Here is a 19,306-nt window from a genome sequence, read left to right as displayed (position 1 = left end):
TTAACTCCTTTACAAAATGAAGATCTATTTTGTTTACCAAACACACAATGCTCATAGAAATCACTCTTACTAACAAAATAATCAAAAATCCCCTCAACTAGTTTCTTATGTAGAATGGGCTTGTGACCTTTTTCACCAATTTGACCCAATATATGGCGCCACAACATACATGCAATTTTAGTCCTAGTTACAAAAGATGAATTAAAAAGACTAGAATATACAAAACATTATCAATGGAAATAATCCTCCCATTGCCGAAACACAACTTCACCTTTCCTTCGCCAACAATCTTAATTAAGGTGTTATCAACAAGAAAAAATTATCATTCATCATATTCTTTATACTCATAAAACCACTCCTTGTGAGGATTCATATTGTAGGAAGCACTTGAATCAATAAACCAAACATCATTAGTAATAGAGTTAGCTGAAATAAACAAAGCATCAAAATTATTGTCATCTAATGACTAACCTGTGGAAGCTTCAATACTCTTTTTTTTATTTTTACACTCCTTTACATGCCCTCTTTTACCATAGTTCCAACACTTAACTCTGTAATTTCAAGGTATTAGAACGTCCTTTTGACTTATCCTTCTTTTAATCCCCTTTAGGCCTTCCTTGAACATGCAGGGCATCTTGGGATCCATCATTCATGATCTTTTTCCTCATCTCTTCTAAAAGAAGTATGGGAATCACACTATCCATCTTAGGCTCTGCATCACCACTACTTATGACAACAATTAGATTTGCTCAAGAATCGGGCAAAGAGAAAAGTAGAAGAATACATTTATCTTCATATTCAATATTAACATCTATTGATGCAATTTGACTTAAAATCAAATTAAAAGAATTCAAATGTTTAGTAATAGAATCAACATCCCTTATTTTCAAAGAATACAAACATCTTTTTAGACATAACTTGTTTGACAAACTCTTAGTTTGATAGATATAACTTATTTTCCTCCATAAATTGTATGTGGTGTCTTCTGTGGAAACATTCAAGAGGAAAGAGTCAGTGAGCTACAACCAAATGGTTCCTCGTGCCTTGTTTTTTAACTTTTTCCACTCATCATCTATCAAGGTAGAATCCTCTAGTTTATTTTCTTCTAAAATTAGTAACCATTGATCTCTCTCTTTAAGGAGATCTTCAATTTTCAACTTCCACATCTCATAACTAGTACAATTAAACTTCTCAATATATTAACAAGGGGTTGAGGCCATGGTATACAACCTTTCTCAAATCTGCAAAAAAAATATGCAAAACAAAAGCTCCCACTACAACAAAAATCCTTCAACACTTATAGAGAAGGGCATCCCTTCCTCAATAGAACAATTATCTATGGTACCAAATGTTGTAAAACAAGGTAAATAAATCTTACAATATTAACTTAAACTCAAAGTTATTGCAAATATGAAACTAAAGATTAACCATTAACATAGTGATTGTAGAATTAAAACAAGAATAAGAAAACCATTTCACATGAAATACCAGATTTATGTGGAGAAACCCTTTTGAGAAAAAAAAATCCACCATAGAAAGAGAGGTAAGTATATTATTGCTCCAATGAATAATACAACAATACACTTCTCTATAGACCTCTGTAACACTTGACAACACTCGGTTACTCTACAAACTAAACAAGGTTGAATGAAGAACACTAGCTCAAGGCACCAATTTATAGGAACTTGTGAGGATGAATACCACTATGGTATCACCCAAAAATAGGAAACAAAACCACCTTAAAAAACTCACACCCACCTCCCAAATAGGCTCTAACAAATGCTCTTACAGCTATCATAAGGCATCTGTCATTCATGTGCACTTGTGTAAGGATTTTCTCATAAATATTATCATAGTTGTTTTTATAGCAATAATGATTGTCATAACCATAATATATTCTCTTATAACTCCTAGTAAGTGTCCAAGCACCTCAAAAGTAGAAGATTCTAAGAGGGGTCACTTAGCTATTTTGTCCTTTTCATAGAGGACAAACAGTAAAAGTAACTTTTCCTTTACATGGTCTCTTTCACCACCATTGGTTAAATGGTTTAACCTCTTATGGGTAAATTACAAAATATATTTAGGAAAACAACAAATTAAAGGATTTACAAGCTTGATAGTACCTAAATCCTAACAATTAAATGTTTAGAAAATCCTTCTTAGTTCTATTTGATATTTTTTACCATTTGTAGTGTCATAAAATTGAGACCCATGCAATTTTAACCACATTTTGGGTCCTCACCTTGGCGACGACATCTACTTCCTTAACCGAGACCTATTTCTACATTTCTAACCCTTCTCCCTTCCTCATTCATGTCTTGTACTTACTCTAGACTCTATTTGGGCCCCAAAATAGGGCAGGATAGGGTGTGGTGCACCTATCCCCCCTAGGACAAGGGCGTGGTGCCCTTGTCCCCCTAGGATAGTGGTGTGGTGCCACTGTTCCCATCTCCTAGGGTGGTCCTATTTGTGGGTTGCCCAATCTCCTATGCACTTCTTGTCTTCAGGGTTTGTTATTCCACTTTGTCGGCCTTCAGTGGTTGAAAGTTAATCTTTGAGGCATGTATAAAAGAGAACTCAATACCCTCATTCATGGATGGATGATGAACAGATGGATAGCGCATAGATGGATAGAGAGCATAAGGAGAAGATACAAGATCTCAAGGTCATCATCAAGCATTCAAGCATTCAAGTCTTCCTCATTCATCCAGTGGAGCAACATTATAATATTCATTTGCAAGCATGTGTGTGTTAGGGTTTTGTCATGTTACATATCATTTCATATAACATTTATGGCTACATTCAAGAAGCAAAGAAATCATCATCAACAAGTTGAAGATCTACAAGGTATACATCTCCATTGTTTACATTCAAGCATTTGCAATTACTTTCTTTCTAGGTTGATTCCTCAACCTGAGGTTTGACTGAGGCAAACCCCTATCCACAACCCCCCTTTCTTCTATTTTCTATGTGTAGGTTGCAGGTGTGCAGATGTAATTGTAGGTTTGGGCTTCATTTGTAGAGATGGAAGAACCCTTTTCATTTCGCAGATTTTGTGGCAGACCATGTACATTCTCGCCACGGACCCAACGAATTTTCTCCAAATTTGCAAGGCAGATCTGTGTCAGTTTAATTAGCTCAGATCCAAAGTTACAGTGCGATCCTGAACTGGTAGCACCTCATTTCACTCATTTCCTCTCTCTTTTCCACATAGTCACCAAGTCAACTTTCTCATGTACCCAAAAGGGTAATCACACTTCAACCACTTGCAATCCACTTAGTATTCAAATCCTTGTCTCTCTTAGATTTGGATCTAGTGGATCCAACCCCTCTTTTGAATGTAAAGTCCTCCTCCAAGTGAAAATCATCCTAGTGGCTTCCTTTCTCTCTCCTAGGTGGGGAGTCATTAGGATCCAATTTTCCACTTTACATTTTGGTGAACCCAATGTATTACACACTATTTCTGATTTCTCATTATTAGATCTGATTAATTGCAATTTGAATTTGAAATTTTCATTTCCAAGTTTGATCTATTTGCAAATTTTAGAGGTTAATTGCATAAAAACCCTAATTTTTCATTTTGAGAAAATTAAGCTTGTGAGGTGTAAAATTTTAATTGCTTGTTTCAGATCTGATTGCTATTTCAAAATTGCAATTCAAATATGTCGCTTTATTCTAAAAATTCAGTGGTTAAATCATAAAACCCTAATTTTTAAGATCTTTTCATTTTCGACCTTTGACTACAATTTCAACTGATCTAGAGATCTCCAAATTGGCTGTTTTTTTGGATTTTGCATTAAAATAATAATCTCTATCATACCTAAAAAATTCAAAAAAAGTTGGTTAGACCGTGCGAGTTCCTGCCACGGTCCTCAAATTTTTTCTCAAAATTTCGGGAGACGGAATTGACTATATTTTTCTGCTCAAATCCAGAAAATCAGCGTACTTTATCAATTTTAACACTCTCTAAGGTCGAACACAAATTCAAAATTCATCAAATTCACATCTTAAAATTAATTTTCATAAAAAGGTCCTAATTTTAGATTTGTTTTTTTCCAACAAATTCGGATTTCAAGTAAGAGACTTTTAATGGCGATTAATAAATTAGATTTACTTGCTCTTTCACATGTGATTACATTAATTTTTGCATAGATTTATCATGTATTAGATAAGAGTTTCTTCCATTTCCTATTGCTTCTCTTTCTTCATAGCACTTGGTTGTATTGTGTTGTTAGGACTTCCAAATTATTAGATCTCAAAGCTTTCATGTATCATTTATGTTGCATTACGGTGATGTTGTTAACAAAATGCATTTCCTATGTTAATCATATTAAAGATTTTGTAGATCCTAACCCTTGTACCTCTCCTAGGGTATCTTGTGCGAAAGAAATGAGATCTAAAGCTTTACCCAATGATCTTTCTACAAGAGAGAAAATATTGGAAAGTAATATGGATCCATCTTCTTCTACACACACCCTTGAGTAAAAGGGGCCATATGACAACATCAACATTCTTACATCTTTAGATCCCCCTTATTCTCCTAAGACCTATCTTCAACATCAAAGTCTATGTAGAGAGGATGATGTCATGCATTTTATTCATGACCTTTCTCCTCACATAGAAATCACTAAAAATGAGCTTTTAGATAAGCTTGATAAAGGCAAAGAGATTCTCATTCCACATAATCCTCCTCCTTCATCTACTAATCCTTTTCTACCACCTTACACATCAGATTTCAAAGAAATTCATGATCTTGTTCCTCCATCTAGTCAATTGCAACATTCTTATAGTCGTGGCTTTCATATAATTACAAAACACGATTTTAAAGGACAAGGAATTGGGAAATTTGAGCATGGAATTTGTGTCCCTATAAATCCTCCTACACAAACTACTACAAGAGGCCTAGGAAGTGGTACCCCTCTTTCTATGGACGAATTCCTCATGCTTCAAAACTTTGAAAATTACCTTAAAAAACAACAAATCAAGAGAGCCCACAAGAATGCTTCTTCTTCAAAGCATCCTTTTTGTTCATTTCATCAAAACCATGACCATAATGCTGATGATTGCCCAGATTTTCAAAAATTTATTCAAGATGGTATAGAAAGTGGCAAAATTAGAATTGTCAATAATGGAACTCCTTCTTCTAACAAACCTTCTTCTTCATGGGAAGATGATATTTACCATCCTGACAGATTATCTCCAAGAATCTATTGGAGATTGAAATATGACAAGAACATTTCCTTTCCTCCTCAAAATAAAAACAAAAATCCTAAGCAAGTGAAAGGTGTTGAATATTGCATTTTTCATGATTTATAGTCACATTCTATTGGAAAATGTTATGCATTTAAGAAATTTGTTCAACTACAATATGATCTTGCACACATTTGTCTCACAAAAGATCTAGCTATCTTTCTTGGTAAAAATATCATGCCTTAGCACTTTCTTTCCCTTCATGTTGCTCTTCACCCTATGGCATAATTAGCCCATTTAATGGGGGCTCTTTATCATTAGTGGTGGTATTGTTTCACTTTAACATACTTCGGGGCAGAAACATGAAGTCTATTTCTCTTCTCCTTTTTACACACTTATCTTTATCTTTGTGCATTATTCATTTTTAGATCTCCTTTCTTGCAAAGGGTTATTCTTATGTGAGCATATAATTGTTCTTTGGTTTTCCTCTTTTCTTGGAGAGGGGAATCTTCAATGAGTACTGCACTTCTTCTCTTTCCTTCATTCTCTTGGAAATCTTACCTCTTCTATGGTTTCAATTATTCACAAGTATGATATGCCCCTTAGCAGGGTATGATCTCTTGGGAAGTATGTATCCTTTCTGTGAGAGGATTTATTCTATTAGGATGGTATATCACTTGAAACTAATCACCATCAGAACATGTGTAATATTTCTCCTTGTTCTCCTCACTTGGGGGGAAAGGATTTTCACTCCTTTCCCTTGTATCATTATTTCTTTAGGGGTTGCATTGTTCATATGCGATTATCATGTCTTACAATGGTATGTTTTTATGACTAATCCCCCTTGGGGAATGCATGATGCTTTTTATCTCTTCTTTTCAACGATTACCACTTCTTGAGATGTGTATTTTACATTTACTAATGTCTTTTCTTGCATGTGTTCATGTAAGTTCATTGCACATTTGCTTATGTTTAATCTCTCTCTAGTATATTGTGCAAGCTCTTCTCATTGTCCCTTAGCTTGGGGGCAATTATCCTTCTCTCTCTCTTTCTATAGGGATCCACTTTTCCCTATTAAGTGGATGGTGTGAGTTCTATTACTTGATGCCATTCCTTGTGCAAAATTGTTGGCTATTGGCTTAAGGATTCTCTCTTATACAAGAAGTGTTGATCCTTGACTACGACCTCTTTTGCACTTGGTAATGTACATCTATGATAAATCTAACCATCCTCTAGGGGCTAAAAGTGAGTCATCCCTCATCAAGAATCCCTTTCACCTAAAAATAGGAGGAAGGATTGCATTCTTGTTCTTTCCTTTTCTTGTTCTAAAAGATGTTATATTTGTCTAAGACAACTCCTCTTGGCAGTAGATGTCTTTTTGAACAAAGATCTCTTCTCCTCCAAGGATCACCTTTACACTTACAACAAGACATCTCTTGTCAACTATCCTATCCTTGCTTGAAGAGTATTCCCTCTCTTGCTTGGATTTATGACATTGTTTCATAGCGGATATCTTCTTTGTGATGAAGGTAGGTATCCTTGTTCTTATTTCCTTAAGATATCAACATCAGCCTATGTTGACATCTTAAGGGGGGGGGCACCCACACTGCTCCTTTGTACTATATTTCTCTCATGCATTGAACAGTGGGACATTCTTGGAAATAGAGGGAAACCTCTTAGAGCAAGATGTCATCACTTTTTGTACAGTGGGTCATTCTCGGAACTAGAGCATGGTCTCTTAGAGTGAGATGTCTTCACTTCTTCTTGTCTTATACAATGAGACATTCTTGGAACCAGAGGGAAACCTCTTAGAGCAAGATGTCATCACTTTTTCTCTTGTATAGTGGGTCATTCTCGAAACTAGAGCACGGTCTCTTAGAGTGATATGATGCTACTTTTCCTTTATGCGGGGTGATTATTCTCGGAACTAGAGCACAGTCTCTTAGAGAGAGATAGCTCGCCTTTCTTGACACTTGTACTATAGATTCTATACAGGTTGTAGCATACTCGGGAATAAACTCCTATGAGATGCTTCAAACCTCTCTTGCACACACACACATGAGGTTGAGTGGAACTAACGGATTTCTCACTCTCTCTCTTTACATGGATCACCTAGGCAAGCTCTAGGGGCGAGATTTTCCATGTCCTTCTCCCCATGGATCACCTAGGCAAGCTCTAGGGGCGAGACATCCATGGTTTCTTTGTTCTTTGTTTTTCTTCTCATGGATCACCAAAGTGTGTATTCATATTCTCTCTCTTCTTCCTCTTGTGAACTCATATTTTTACTATTGATAGTTCATGGATGATGTTAGATTTTCTCTTTTATGTGATTTCTCATGTTTATGTGATGACATTGGTCTTTGTGTCCTGATTAGTTGTTGAGACATGTGAGCTCAAGATCTCTTTGGCTATTTAGTTTGTCTTGTTCTTGTCGTGTGTCTTTTTGTGCTTTGTCTTTGTTTTGTGTGTCTTGTGCCTTTTTTTTTTTTTGTGCTCTTGCATATGTTGGCGTGAGTTGAGACCCTAAGATTTGGGACTTTTTGCTCCTCAATATTAGTGGTGTCTTATACTCCTTGTGGCATTGCTTCGCATCTCTCATCTTCATCTCTCTTTCTTCTACTTTACTAGCAGTAGTGCGTAAGCCATACTCCCGCTAAAGTGAAGGCTAAGTGTAGTTTCATAAAATTGTGACCCATGCAATTTTAACCACATTTTGGGTCCTCACCTTGGTGATGACATCTACTTCCTTAACCGAGACCTATTTCTGCATTTCTAACCCTTATCCCTTCCTCCTTCATGTCTTATACTTACTCTAGACTCTGTCTAAGCCCCAAATCAGGGCAGGACATGGGTGTGGTGCCCCTATCCCCCCTAGGACAAGGGTGTTGCGCCCCTGTCCCCATCTCTTAGGGTGGTCATATTTGTGGGTTTCCCGATCTCCTATTCACTTCTTGTCTTCGGGTTTGTTATTCCACTTTGTCAGCCTTCGGTGGTTGAAAGTTAATCCTTGAGGCATGTATAAAAGGGAACTCAATACCCTCATTCATGGATGGATGGATAGCGCATAGACGGATAGAGAGCATAAGGAGAAGATACAAGATCTCAAGGTCATCATCAAGCATTCAAGCATTCAAGTCTTCTTCATTCATCCAGTGGAGCAACATTACAACATTCATTTGCAAGCATGTGTGTGTTAGGGTTTTGTCATGTTACATGCCATTTCATAAAACATTTGTGGTTACATTCAAGAAGTAAAGAAATCATCATCAACAAGTTGCAGATCTACAAGGTATACATCTCCATTGTTTACATTCAAGCATTTGCAATTACTTCTTTCTAGTTTGATTCCTCAATCGGGGTTTGAATGAGGCAAACCCCTATCCACAACCCCCATTTCTTCACTTTTATGTGTGTGGGTTGCAGGTGTGTAGGTGTAATTGCAAGTTTGGGCTTCATTTGCAGAGACGGAAGAACCCTTTCTGTTTCGTGGATTTTGTGGCGGACCATGTACATTCCTGCCATAGTCTTGATGACTTTTCTCCAAATTTACAGTGCAGATCCACATCAATTTAATTAGCTCAGATCCGAAGTTACAACACGATCTCGAATTGGTAGCACCTTATTTCACTCATTTCCTCTCTCTTTTCCACATAGTCAACAAGTCAACTTTCTCATTTACAAAAGAGGGTAATCACACTTCAACCACTTGCAATCCACTCAGTATTCAGATCCTTGTCTCTCTTGAATTTGGATCTAGTGGATTCAACCCCTCTTTTGAATGTAAAGTCCTCCTCCAAGTGAAAATCATCCTAGTGGCTTCCTTTCTCTCTCCTAGGTGGAGAGTCACTAGGATCCAATTTTCCACCTTACACCATTATTATCAAATGTATTGAGCTCCAAAATAAGAAAATGCTACTAAAACTAGGTTTACTAGATCAAAAAATCTACAACTTCCTTCCATTCTTAGACCCAAGCAATAATGCAATACTAATATTATTACGATGGAATTATCAAACTCCTAATGTAGAAAAATTGATAGAAACAAATTATTAGTGTTTATACTTCCATTAAATCACTAGTATAAACTTTAAAGATAATTTATCTTTGCCTGTTTCAAGCTATAGTAGTTGACTATAACAATCCTACTAGACAAATTAGATTATGCTAGTCGATGTTCAACTTTAATTCATTGTTATATAAACAAGTATTTTACCAATAAATATTTTTATAGATATCAACACCAAGGATTTTGAGTTTCCATTATAACACTTTACAAGTGACTCTATGACTAATATTATTGTAATTGAACTTGCCTATAATTTTAATTTTTATCAATTAAACAACCATAATATATTCTTATAATCTATAATTGGAATCTTATGTAATTTTGATTACAAATTGTTTACATGACAAATATTTGGCTTCAATATCTACTTTAACTTGAATTAAAAAAACCTTTCTACGTTCATAATTTTGCTACTGTTGTTTAGACCACAAACTTATTTTATAACATTATAAAAATAATATTCAATATAATATAAAAAATGATATGTATTAATTCTGTATTTATTTTTCTTTCAATTTGGATACAATATACGAATGTTCTAGGATACATATGAATCCATTTCCAGTCAATTGTTTAGATATCATTACCAACTTTCTTACAATGTTGTCTTGCCCTCTATATAGAGAAGTTGAGTCCTCCCTATCAATATAATAAAAAATGGTTCGCCAAATATAAACACATGCTCCAAATATTGATGGGAGACATTTTCAAAATAATTCAAGTGATTTTAGCTTTTAATATCAATCAAAGGCATGGATGAGCCTAAAATTGATTTTTTAAAAACTTGAAATAGAAATCAAAGATTTCATTGCATGGCCAAAGGCTATGTATTGAGAAATTCATGATTTTTTATATTTCTAAATACATGTAGAAGATCGCAATTAGACCAACAATTTATATGGATATGCATACTTTAAATGGTTAACTTAGTATGCGCTTCATGCAATTTCTAGAGGGAGATAAGAGCATGATAATCAAATGGTCTCTATACAAGAAATGAGTTCATGTATTCTCCAGTTTGGGTTCAATATGAGGTTTAAGGAGCTTGCATGCATTAGATTTCTACATGCAAACTATAGAATCCCAATTTTGTATGCAGTCAAAGTAAATGTCCTAGTCAAAGAGTAGATTATCCTTTATCACAATGACTAAGAAGAGTTATCACTACCATCAAAAAAGTATGATACTAGTCAATAATACTAATTTTACTCAAAATGATGAATGAAGATAATGAAAATGAAAGACAAATAGATAATTCATGATGTGAAAATTGTTAACATTATATGTTAAAAATTGTGAATTTTGGTTTTTATTATATTTTTAGAGTACTTGACATCTTCATCAATTGTATGCTATCATGCCATTGATTTTTCTCAAAGATATCTTAGACAAGATGATACATAATTAAGTACTTTTAGCTAACGACAATTTATATAGTCAAGTTAATACTATCAAACCTATTACATATAACCATGTTTTCTTATACATATTGTATTGTTATATAATAGTATAAATTTTAACAATGTAGCAAAATAATTAAAAATTATCATTTAAACATCTCAAATTTTAGTAATATTAAAATATTTGCACAAGAACCAATTTTAATGGAATGGGCTCACTTTGCTTTATATTTTTGAATTATTACTTGTTCATTTAATTTTTCTCTTGCATTTGTGTTATTTGTAAAAAAAATAGGGTATCGATTTTATTGTATTTTCTTTCCACTTTAAGAGTTTTTCCTCTTTGGATTTTCTATTTTCTTTATACAATTGGATTCAACTTTCTTACTGTTTATATTTTTTAAGTAGTTAATATATTGATATTGTCTTTATATTAATTTTGTTTAGATCTTCCATGAGGTATATATATTTGATTTTGAGTAATTCGATAAAGGTTTAACACAATTGTTAAAAACATGTTTACATAAATGTATATCAATATAAGACATTTCTATTTTACACAATTCAAAAATAAAATCATATTAAACTACAACAAAATTATAAAATCTCTTTGATATTTTTAGAATTTATAAATAGTATGACTTTATATAAGTAATGTAAATAAACTTCAAATGTTTCAATATTAGTGCTATCGCAATAACATTCATAGCATCTTACAACTTCTTTTGTATATGATGTAGGCAACAAAAATAAGAGCATTCTAAAAAATGTGACAAACATAAATAAAAATAAAGAAACGCAGATTGATTTGGTTGACAAACTATCATTGTCTACTTCCAAAATAGATGCTCTTAAAAATGTAGAACTCTAGATTTAAAGATAAGAATAATTATTGATAATCATAATCAACATGCAAAAATGTATATACAAGATTTGATTACACAATTACACAACTTCTATCTAGAACTTTATAATCTCTTTCTTTTCAATTGCATGCATAAGATAATGATCATAAACCCACTTGTATATAAGATTCAAAAACAATATTAAATAATTAATAAAATTTTAAGAAAACTTTTCAATCTATTTGTTTAAAATTGTGTTCTTTTTATAAAGAACCGTAGATAACATATTACTCTCATATAATTAACATAATACACATTCATAACAAATTATAAATTTCTCCCAATACATCTCTTGTTATATAAATATATTAAATCATTTTAAAAAACTACATGTACAAATTTTACTCCGAAGCATCTATTCTGGCTCCAAAACGATAGTACGGATCGCGCGTTTTACACTGTCGATTTTGCAATAAACGACTACGATTGACTAACATGTCGCTATCACGTTGTATGAAAGGTCAGTTTTCGAACCAAAATAGCCGCAGCCTAAAAAAGTAGGGCGCGTCTATTCTAGCTCCAAAACGCTGCAATTGACTAACCTATCCCTAACATGCTGTACAAAAGATACGTTTTGGAGCCAAAATAAAACCAGCCAAAAAAGTATAAGAAAAAAGAGAGTGAAATTTTCAAAATGTCCTACTCATAAAGTTACAAAGCTTTCAAATTTTTTGAATCAACTCCTCTACATTTTCATACTTACAGAAAATCACCCCGCAATGGGTCGTCGATTGAGAACAAAATACAAGGTGACTTTAACAAGCATCTTAAGTTAAAAACTGTCATTCGCAATTTTATGTGTTCAATGATAGTCTATCAGAAGAGTGCCAAGCTCATATTTCTCAGATTCATCCATGGTGGTGTCCGAACCTTATCTTCGATGGACTCGTACAATTATTTCTCTCTGCTGCAGACATGTGCCAACATGAAAAACCATCAACAAGGCAAGAAAATACATGCACACCTGATATTAACTGGAAATGAATTTGATATGTATATACAAACGAAACTTGTGGCTATGTATGCCAACTGTGGAAGTCTAATGGATGCACGCAAAGTGTTTGACAAAGTGCCTCAGCCAAACCTTTTCTTATGGAACCTCATTATTGCACAGTATGTTTTGCACGGCCGTTTCGGCGAAGCCATCTGGTTGTACCACGAAATGCTAAGGGCAGGTTTGGAGCCTGATAATTATACGATCCCCCCTATTCTCAAGGCTTGTGCGCAATTGACTGCATTGCGGGAGGGTATGGAGATTCACGATTATATTACCAGGAATAAACTTGATGTCAATGAGTTCGTGGAAAATGCCCTTGTTGACATGTATGCGAAATGCGGAAGGTTGGGAGAAGCACGTCAATTGTTTGATAAAATGTCTAAAGGAGATGTGGTTTCTTGGAATGCGATGATTGGAGGTTATGCTCAGAATGGGCATTGCGATGAGGCGATGAGTTTATTTGAGAAAATGCAGGCCATGGGTGTTGCACCAGAATTGGTTACATGGAATGCCATTATTGCAGGACATACCCAAAATAACAATGCTAATGGAGCTTTGAAGCTCTTGAGGAAGATGATAGTGGCAGATTTCAAACCCGATTCAGTTACGGCTGCAAGCGTTCTTCCAGCATGTGCCCGGTTAGGAACTTTGCAATATGGCAAGGAAATCCACGGTTATGCAATACGTAATGGTTTAGAGTCAAACGCTATTGTGCAAAATGCCCTTATTGATGTCTACGCCAAATGTGGAAGTTCAAATAATGCCTATCATATGTTCCACACAGTGACTTATAAAACAGTGGTCTCATGGAATGCCATTATTGCAGGTTATGCCCAGAGTGGATATTATGAGGAAAGTTTAGATTTCTTTCGACAGATGCAACTGGCAGCCATGAAACCCAACAATGTTACACTTGCAAGTGTACTCCCTGTAATTTCCCACCTGTCAAATTTGCAACAGGGGAAGGAGATCCATGCTTACATACTAAGAATTGGATTTGAGTCATTTATTATAGTAATGAATGCCCTCGTAGACATGTATAACAAATGCGGGAGTACTAGACTTGCTCGCCAAGTATTTGATCGAATGCCTAAAAGAGATGTATTCTCATGGACAGCTATGATTGCAGGTTATGGGATGCAGGGTAAAGGTGACGATGCTGTCATACTCTTCTCTCAGATGCTAATGTCTGGCATGAAACCGGATGATGTTTCCTTTCTTGCCATTCTATCTGCATGCAGTCATTCTGGGCTGGTGGTAGAAGGTCGGAAATATTTTGATATGATGAGAGAACACTATGGAATCAATCCAAGGATGGAACATTATGCATGCATGGTTGACCTACTTGGTCGAGCTGGCTGCTTAGATGAAGCAGAAGAATTCATTAAGAAAATGCCAATGCAACCTAATATTGCTGTGTGGGCCACCTTGCTTGGAGCGTGCAGAATTCATTCAGCTATTGAACTTGGAGAACGTGTGGCAGAATGTATTTTTAAGCTGAAACCTGAAAATCCTGGATATTATGTGCTGATGTGTAACATATATGGTGCAGCTGGGCGATGGGATGATCAGGCAAAAGTAAGAAAAAGAATGAGAGAGGACGGGTTGCAAAAGAATCCTGGATGGTCCAGAATAGAGGTGAGAAATCAGATACACGCATTCCATGTGGGAGATTTGGAGTGGTTATATGCCTGAAACAATTTTACTTCTGTACAATGAAGAGTAGCAGAAAGGAAAACATGGTATGGTCATTGTGAGGAGCATTAATATATTTTAACCTATCGCATAATGGCAAAAGGCACCTCTCAGCACCACAAGAATATATTTGCATGTGGTGCCCGTCACATTGCCGGTCAAGGCATTTACAAGATTGTTAGGCAAGAATCGATAAAGATGATCCAAATGATTCGAACCTTTGAAATATGGATTCTGTTTTTATCATAATTAATGCTAGCATTATTTGGAAGAAAAGAAAATCAAATCATTTTGTAGTAACATTGGAACTTGATATTCAAAGGAGAATCGAAGGAGAAATGCTCAAGAAAGGAATTCCCATTTTTCTGATGCAACCAGCTTTCTATCTCTTTGGCAGCAATAGTTGTGGGTGGCTTTTCAAGGCTAAATCCTGATATTCTTGGATTGAGGCACAGTTCTCTCATTACGAAGGTGACTTCCTCCTATGTATTGTACCAGCCTTCAGGTATTACCGATATGACATTGAATGTAATAACTCGCTATACCATGCACATGACATTTGAACAGTTCTACGAAGCAAGTATCAATTCAAATATTTATTTGTTCTTTTTTCATAATTGTCAACTTTCTTTAACCATCAAAGTCTCGTAATATTTAAATGCAATTAGTTGTTCAAGTACAATCCAAGGTACTTCAGGTTAAATTCCACTAATTTAGCACCAAATATTCATCTCTATGATGTGGGAATGTCATGGTGTTTCAAATAATATAAAATTTAGTTTGTGCTCTATAATAGTATGCACTATTTTATGATACCACAAAGTCTTAAATGCCTTGTTTTAGTATAAGCTGTGACACCCCTGCAACAAAGAGTATTGGCTCAAGTGGCTGCGAGGGCTTGTTATGTCTCATCCTCCATATTTATGGAAGCGAAACTTGTAGTCTCTAGAGAGTCAAATGGTTACATCTTTTAAATAGATAGGTTAAGTATCTAGAGCTTTGTGTGTAATGGTGGAGAATCACAAGATAAAGAGAGAGTAGGAGAATGGCTCCAAGTGACGTAACATGTTGTCAATTGTTATCGACAAGTCTTAATTGTCTTGTCTTAGCATAAGCTGTGATTACCCTGCAACAAAGAGTATTGGCTGAAGTGGCTGTTGAGGCTTTGTTATGTCTCATCCTCCATATTTATGGAAGGGAAACTTCTAGTCTCTAGAGAGTCAAATAGTTACATCTTTTAAATAGATAGGTCAATTATGTAGAGCTTTGTGTCTAATGGTGAAGAATCACAACATAAAGAGAGAGTAGGAGAATGGTTCCAAGTGATTGTTGTCACTTCATGACACCCTTGGTCCAGTAGTGAGAACCGATCAGAGATATGTTCCATGGATCAATTCTGCCCCAGTTGATCAAACACCTAGTCAAGGAATTAGGAAAATGCTTAAGTGCTCTTTTGTCATGGGTCAGACTTTGGGCCTTCTCCCTTCATCCTTGCATCTTGCCTTCAACCCCCGAGGTCCACTGACCCACTCTCCTAACCTTTTTCTATAGGATTTTGGATTTTGGGGAACCAGTCTAACCCTTACCCTTTTGGTAAGCATCATCCTGTTTCCTTGAACCCCTGAAACCCAAAATCCCTTCCTTGTTGGATTTCGGATTTCGGGGAAACAGTCTAACCCTTACACTTTTGGTAAGTGTTAGCCTATTTCCCCGAACCTCCAAACCTGAAATCCCGTGTCGGATTTCACATTTCGGGGAACTCATCTAACTCTTACCCTTTTGGTAAGCGTTAGCCTGTTTCCCCAAACCCTGAAACCCAAAATCCCTTCCTTATCGGATTTCGGATTTCTAGGAACCAGTCTAACTCTTACCCTTTTCATAAGCATTAGCCTATTTCCCTGAACCCCAAAACTCGAAATCCCTTGTCGGATTTCAAATTTCAGGGAACTAGTCTAACCCTTACCCTTTTTGTAACCATTAGCCTATTTCCTTGAACCTTGAAACCTAAAATCCCTTCCTTTTTGGATTTCGGGGAACTAGTCTAACCCTTACCCTTTTGGTAAGCGTTAGCCTGTTTCCTCAAACCCTAAAACTTGAAATCCCTTCCTTGTCAGAGTTCGGTTTTCGGGGAACCAATCTAACCCTTATCCTTTTGGTAAGCATTAGCCTGTTTTCTCGAACCCCGAAACTCGAAATCCCTTCCTTGTCGAATTTCGGATTTCGGGGAACAAGTCTAAACCTTACTTACCCTTTTGGTAAGTGTTAGCTTGTTTCCCCGAAACCCAAAATCCCTTCCTTGTCGGATTTCGAATTTTGGATTTTGGGAAACTAGTCTAACCCTTACCCTTTTGGTAAGCGTTATCTTGTCTCCCCAAATCTCAAAACGTGATATCCTTCTCTTGCCTCCCTCTCGTTCCTTCGGTTTTTCAGACTTCGAGGTTCTCGACTCCTCATCCTTAGTGTTCGTTTCCTAAAGGCCCAATGCCCAACCTCCAATGACCAACAACACTTCCAGATGGCATGATCAACACTCAAAGCTCTTAATGCTTCACCAACTCTTGCAACTTGTCTATTTTCATGCATGGAGCTACAGGGGTGCATTTATTGCATTTTGCATGTTGCCATCAAGTTGAGTCCAAGGCCATGCCTATTTATGGATGCTTGATGGTCTTGATGTCAAGTTTGCATGCTTTGACCATGGATTGTTAGGCAATCCACCTTCTAGATGTACTCTCCTTCTTGGGATTGCCTTGTCAAGGTATGGTCAGGTTTCTTGCACGCACATTCATGTTAGATTTGACCGTTTCCCTATCTTCTCAAATTGACATTATCCTATACACACAAGAGTTAGGGTTTCCCCTCTTTGATCGTTGATTTCTTCTCTGTGACCAATTTGCTATGAATAGGTTGTTAATCCTCATTGTAAAGGGTTCTCTCCCTACTAGTTCGATCCATCTTCTACTCTTTCACTTCTCTTGAAGAGTTGTACATCTCTTGTATTTCTGCAACTGTAAGTTTGGCCATTGGCTTGTGAATGAATTGAAATCATTATTCTTGCCTCTTCGACTTGTGCATGTTGTGTATGCCTTCTTACCTTCATGACAAGCATGTGTTTTGTGGCTTTCTCTCACATATATGTTGTTTTAACTTGTTTTTTAGTGTGATTTGTAGAAAATCTTCTTCCCTTTTGACATCCAGCAATCCCTAAGCTCATACATGTGTTTGGTGTCATCTATGCAATTGAAGTTTGTGCATCTCTATGGTATTTTGATTGATTCCTTGTGTCATTTCGAGGTAGGGAGATAGACATCTCTTATCTTGGTGTATCACCTCTTTACTTTCTACATTTCTCACCTCTTTTCTTCTACAAGTTGTTAGAATAGGTTTAGAAATAGAATTTGAAGTGTTGAGCTACTTCAACACTTGCACCTAGATTAGGAAGGAAGTCGACCTTCTTCAGAGATTCAACCCCCTTGCGTAGGGTCCCACACTATGGGGTTGTTTCCATGTTTCACAAGGTTGCTAGGTTGATAGCTTAGCAAGGGTTGCAAACTTTTGTGACAACAGTGACATAACATGTTTTCAACTATGTCTCTTAATTGTGGTGAATATTAGAGTGTCATATTATTTTCATGTATATTGATGCATGTTGAAGTTGTTTGAATTCTTCAAGACATAGGTAAGGGGTATGCCAACCAACTTTCCCTTTTCATGTGAAGTTTTTGTGTACAAGATGACCATTGGAGTTGTTTTCAGTACTTGATTTGATATACCCCCAGAAAAGGGTATAATTTTTTTTCTTAAATATTCAAGAAATAAATCTTTCTGTGGAGTCAACAATTACTTTATTCAATTAATTAGTATCCTTTTGATCTAGGAAAACTTGTTTACAAGGTATCGGAGCTATTAATCTCTCTTCATAATGGTTCTTACACTAAATCTTTGATGTTGAGCTCAACTAAATCAACCTTGTGTCTTGTTGTGACATTTTCACACATCACCCCATTGCAAATGGGGACTCCCCTCTTTTTGCTAAATAAACCAAGTCTTTTGCAGTTTGTGTCATCTCTCGACCCTTAGGAATGAGTTGTAAGGTCTTGTTAGCCTGGATTTTGATCCTTGAAAGTAATGAAATGACTAAAGCAAGGAATGGATTCTTAAGAAATATACAGCCAAGACAGGATACAATCTTAATATTGTCATCAAGTCAAGAATTAAGGTTTTGATTTATTGATAAATGCATTGTGCTTATTGCTTTATCCTTCAAACTTTGCATTTTGCTAACTATGAACTTGATTGATACTTGTACTTCACAACATTTCCTTGTCTTTTTCAGGTACATTGCGGGGAGCAAGACAATGGATGCTGAGAGGAGGACATCGTTGAGTGGATGATATCGTCATCCAAGGAAGAGATTGTAGTGATAGAACAAAGAATGCACGTGCAGAGGAATGGAATGATGGATAGTTGGCTAAGTGTCAGGATAACCCTAAGAATCGATACGAAGAAATGAAAGAGAAATAACCAAATTTTGGCTCTCTGCAAGTGTTTTGGAGAAATTTGGCTAAGTCTAGAAGCATGTATTGTATATTTTAGGATTTTTATCCTTCAGACTTGGAAATGAGGTTAGTACCTGTTGTGACCATTTCACGCATCGCCCCATTAAAATGGGGACCCCCTCTTTTTGCTTTTGTTTTGCCTGTTCTTCTCTCTGCTTTTAGGGTTTTGAGTAAGTGAGTGAGTCGTCTGGACTAGGGTTAAGCCTTAGGAGTTTCCTTTTGATATTTTCAAGCCGAAGTCCAGTCAAATTTTGAAAGATTATTAAGCATCCTCACGGAGATCGCAATTTTGAAATAGGATGAGCCTGCCAGGAAGTTAGGAATGTCTCGGGATGGGTCCAGTCAGGATTTTGAGGGCAAATTCAAGTTAGGTCTAAGTGTTAGCATTTTAATGATTAAATTATACATTTTGTCTGGGCAAACTTTAACCAAATTTTTGGAAGCAAGGTAACCATTTCCTGGCCTTGAAGACGACCTAACCCTGCATGATGGAG

At 35.9% G+C, this 19,306-nt stretch overlaps 1 protein-coding gene across 1 annotated transcript; it reads left to right on the top strand.

Moving 5' to 3' along the window:
• The first annotated feature begins 12,203 nt into the window (after window positions 1-12,203).
• LOC131027635 (pentatricopeptide repeat-containing protein At1g71490) lies at window positions 12,204-18,881 on the top strand. Its single transcript, XM_059218275.1, has 2 exons — window positions 12,204-14,758; window positions 18,590-18,881. Exon 1 carries the CDS (start codon window positions 12,358-12,360, stop codon window positions 14,251-14,253), a length of 1,896 nt encoding a protein of 631 aa, XP_059074258.1. The 5' UTR covers window positions 12,204-12,357; the 3' UTR covers window positions 14,254-14,758; window positions 18,590-18,881.
• The last annotated feature ends 425 nt before the right edge of the window (window positions 18,882-19,306 follow it).

Source organism: Cryptomeria japonica, chromosome 3 (assembly GCF_030272615.1).
Source record: "Cryptomeria japonica chromosome 3, Sugi_1.0, whole genome shotgun sequence".
Taxonomy (NCBI): domain Eukaryota; kingdom Viridiplantae; phylum Streptophyta; class Pinopsida; order Cupressales; family Cupressaceae; genus Cryptomeria; species Cryptomeria japonica.
Note: the sequence above shows the minus strand (reverse complement) of the source record. Positions and strands in the feature narration are given on the sequence as shown.

Coding starts and splice junctions, on each gene's coding strand:
- LOC131027635 (XM_059218275.1), top strand. CDS start 12,358: ATGTGTTCAATGATAGTCTATCAGAAGAGTGCCAAGCTCATATTTCTC.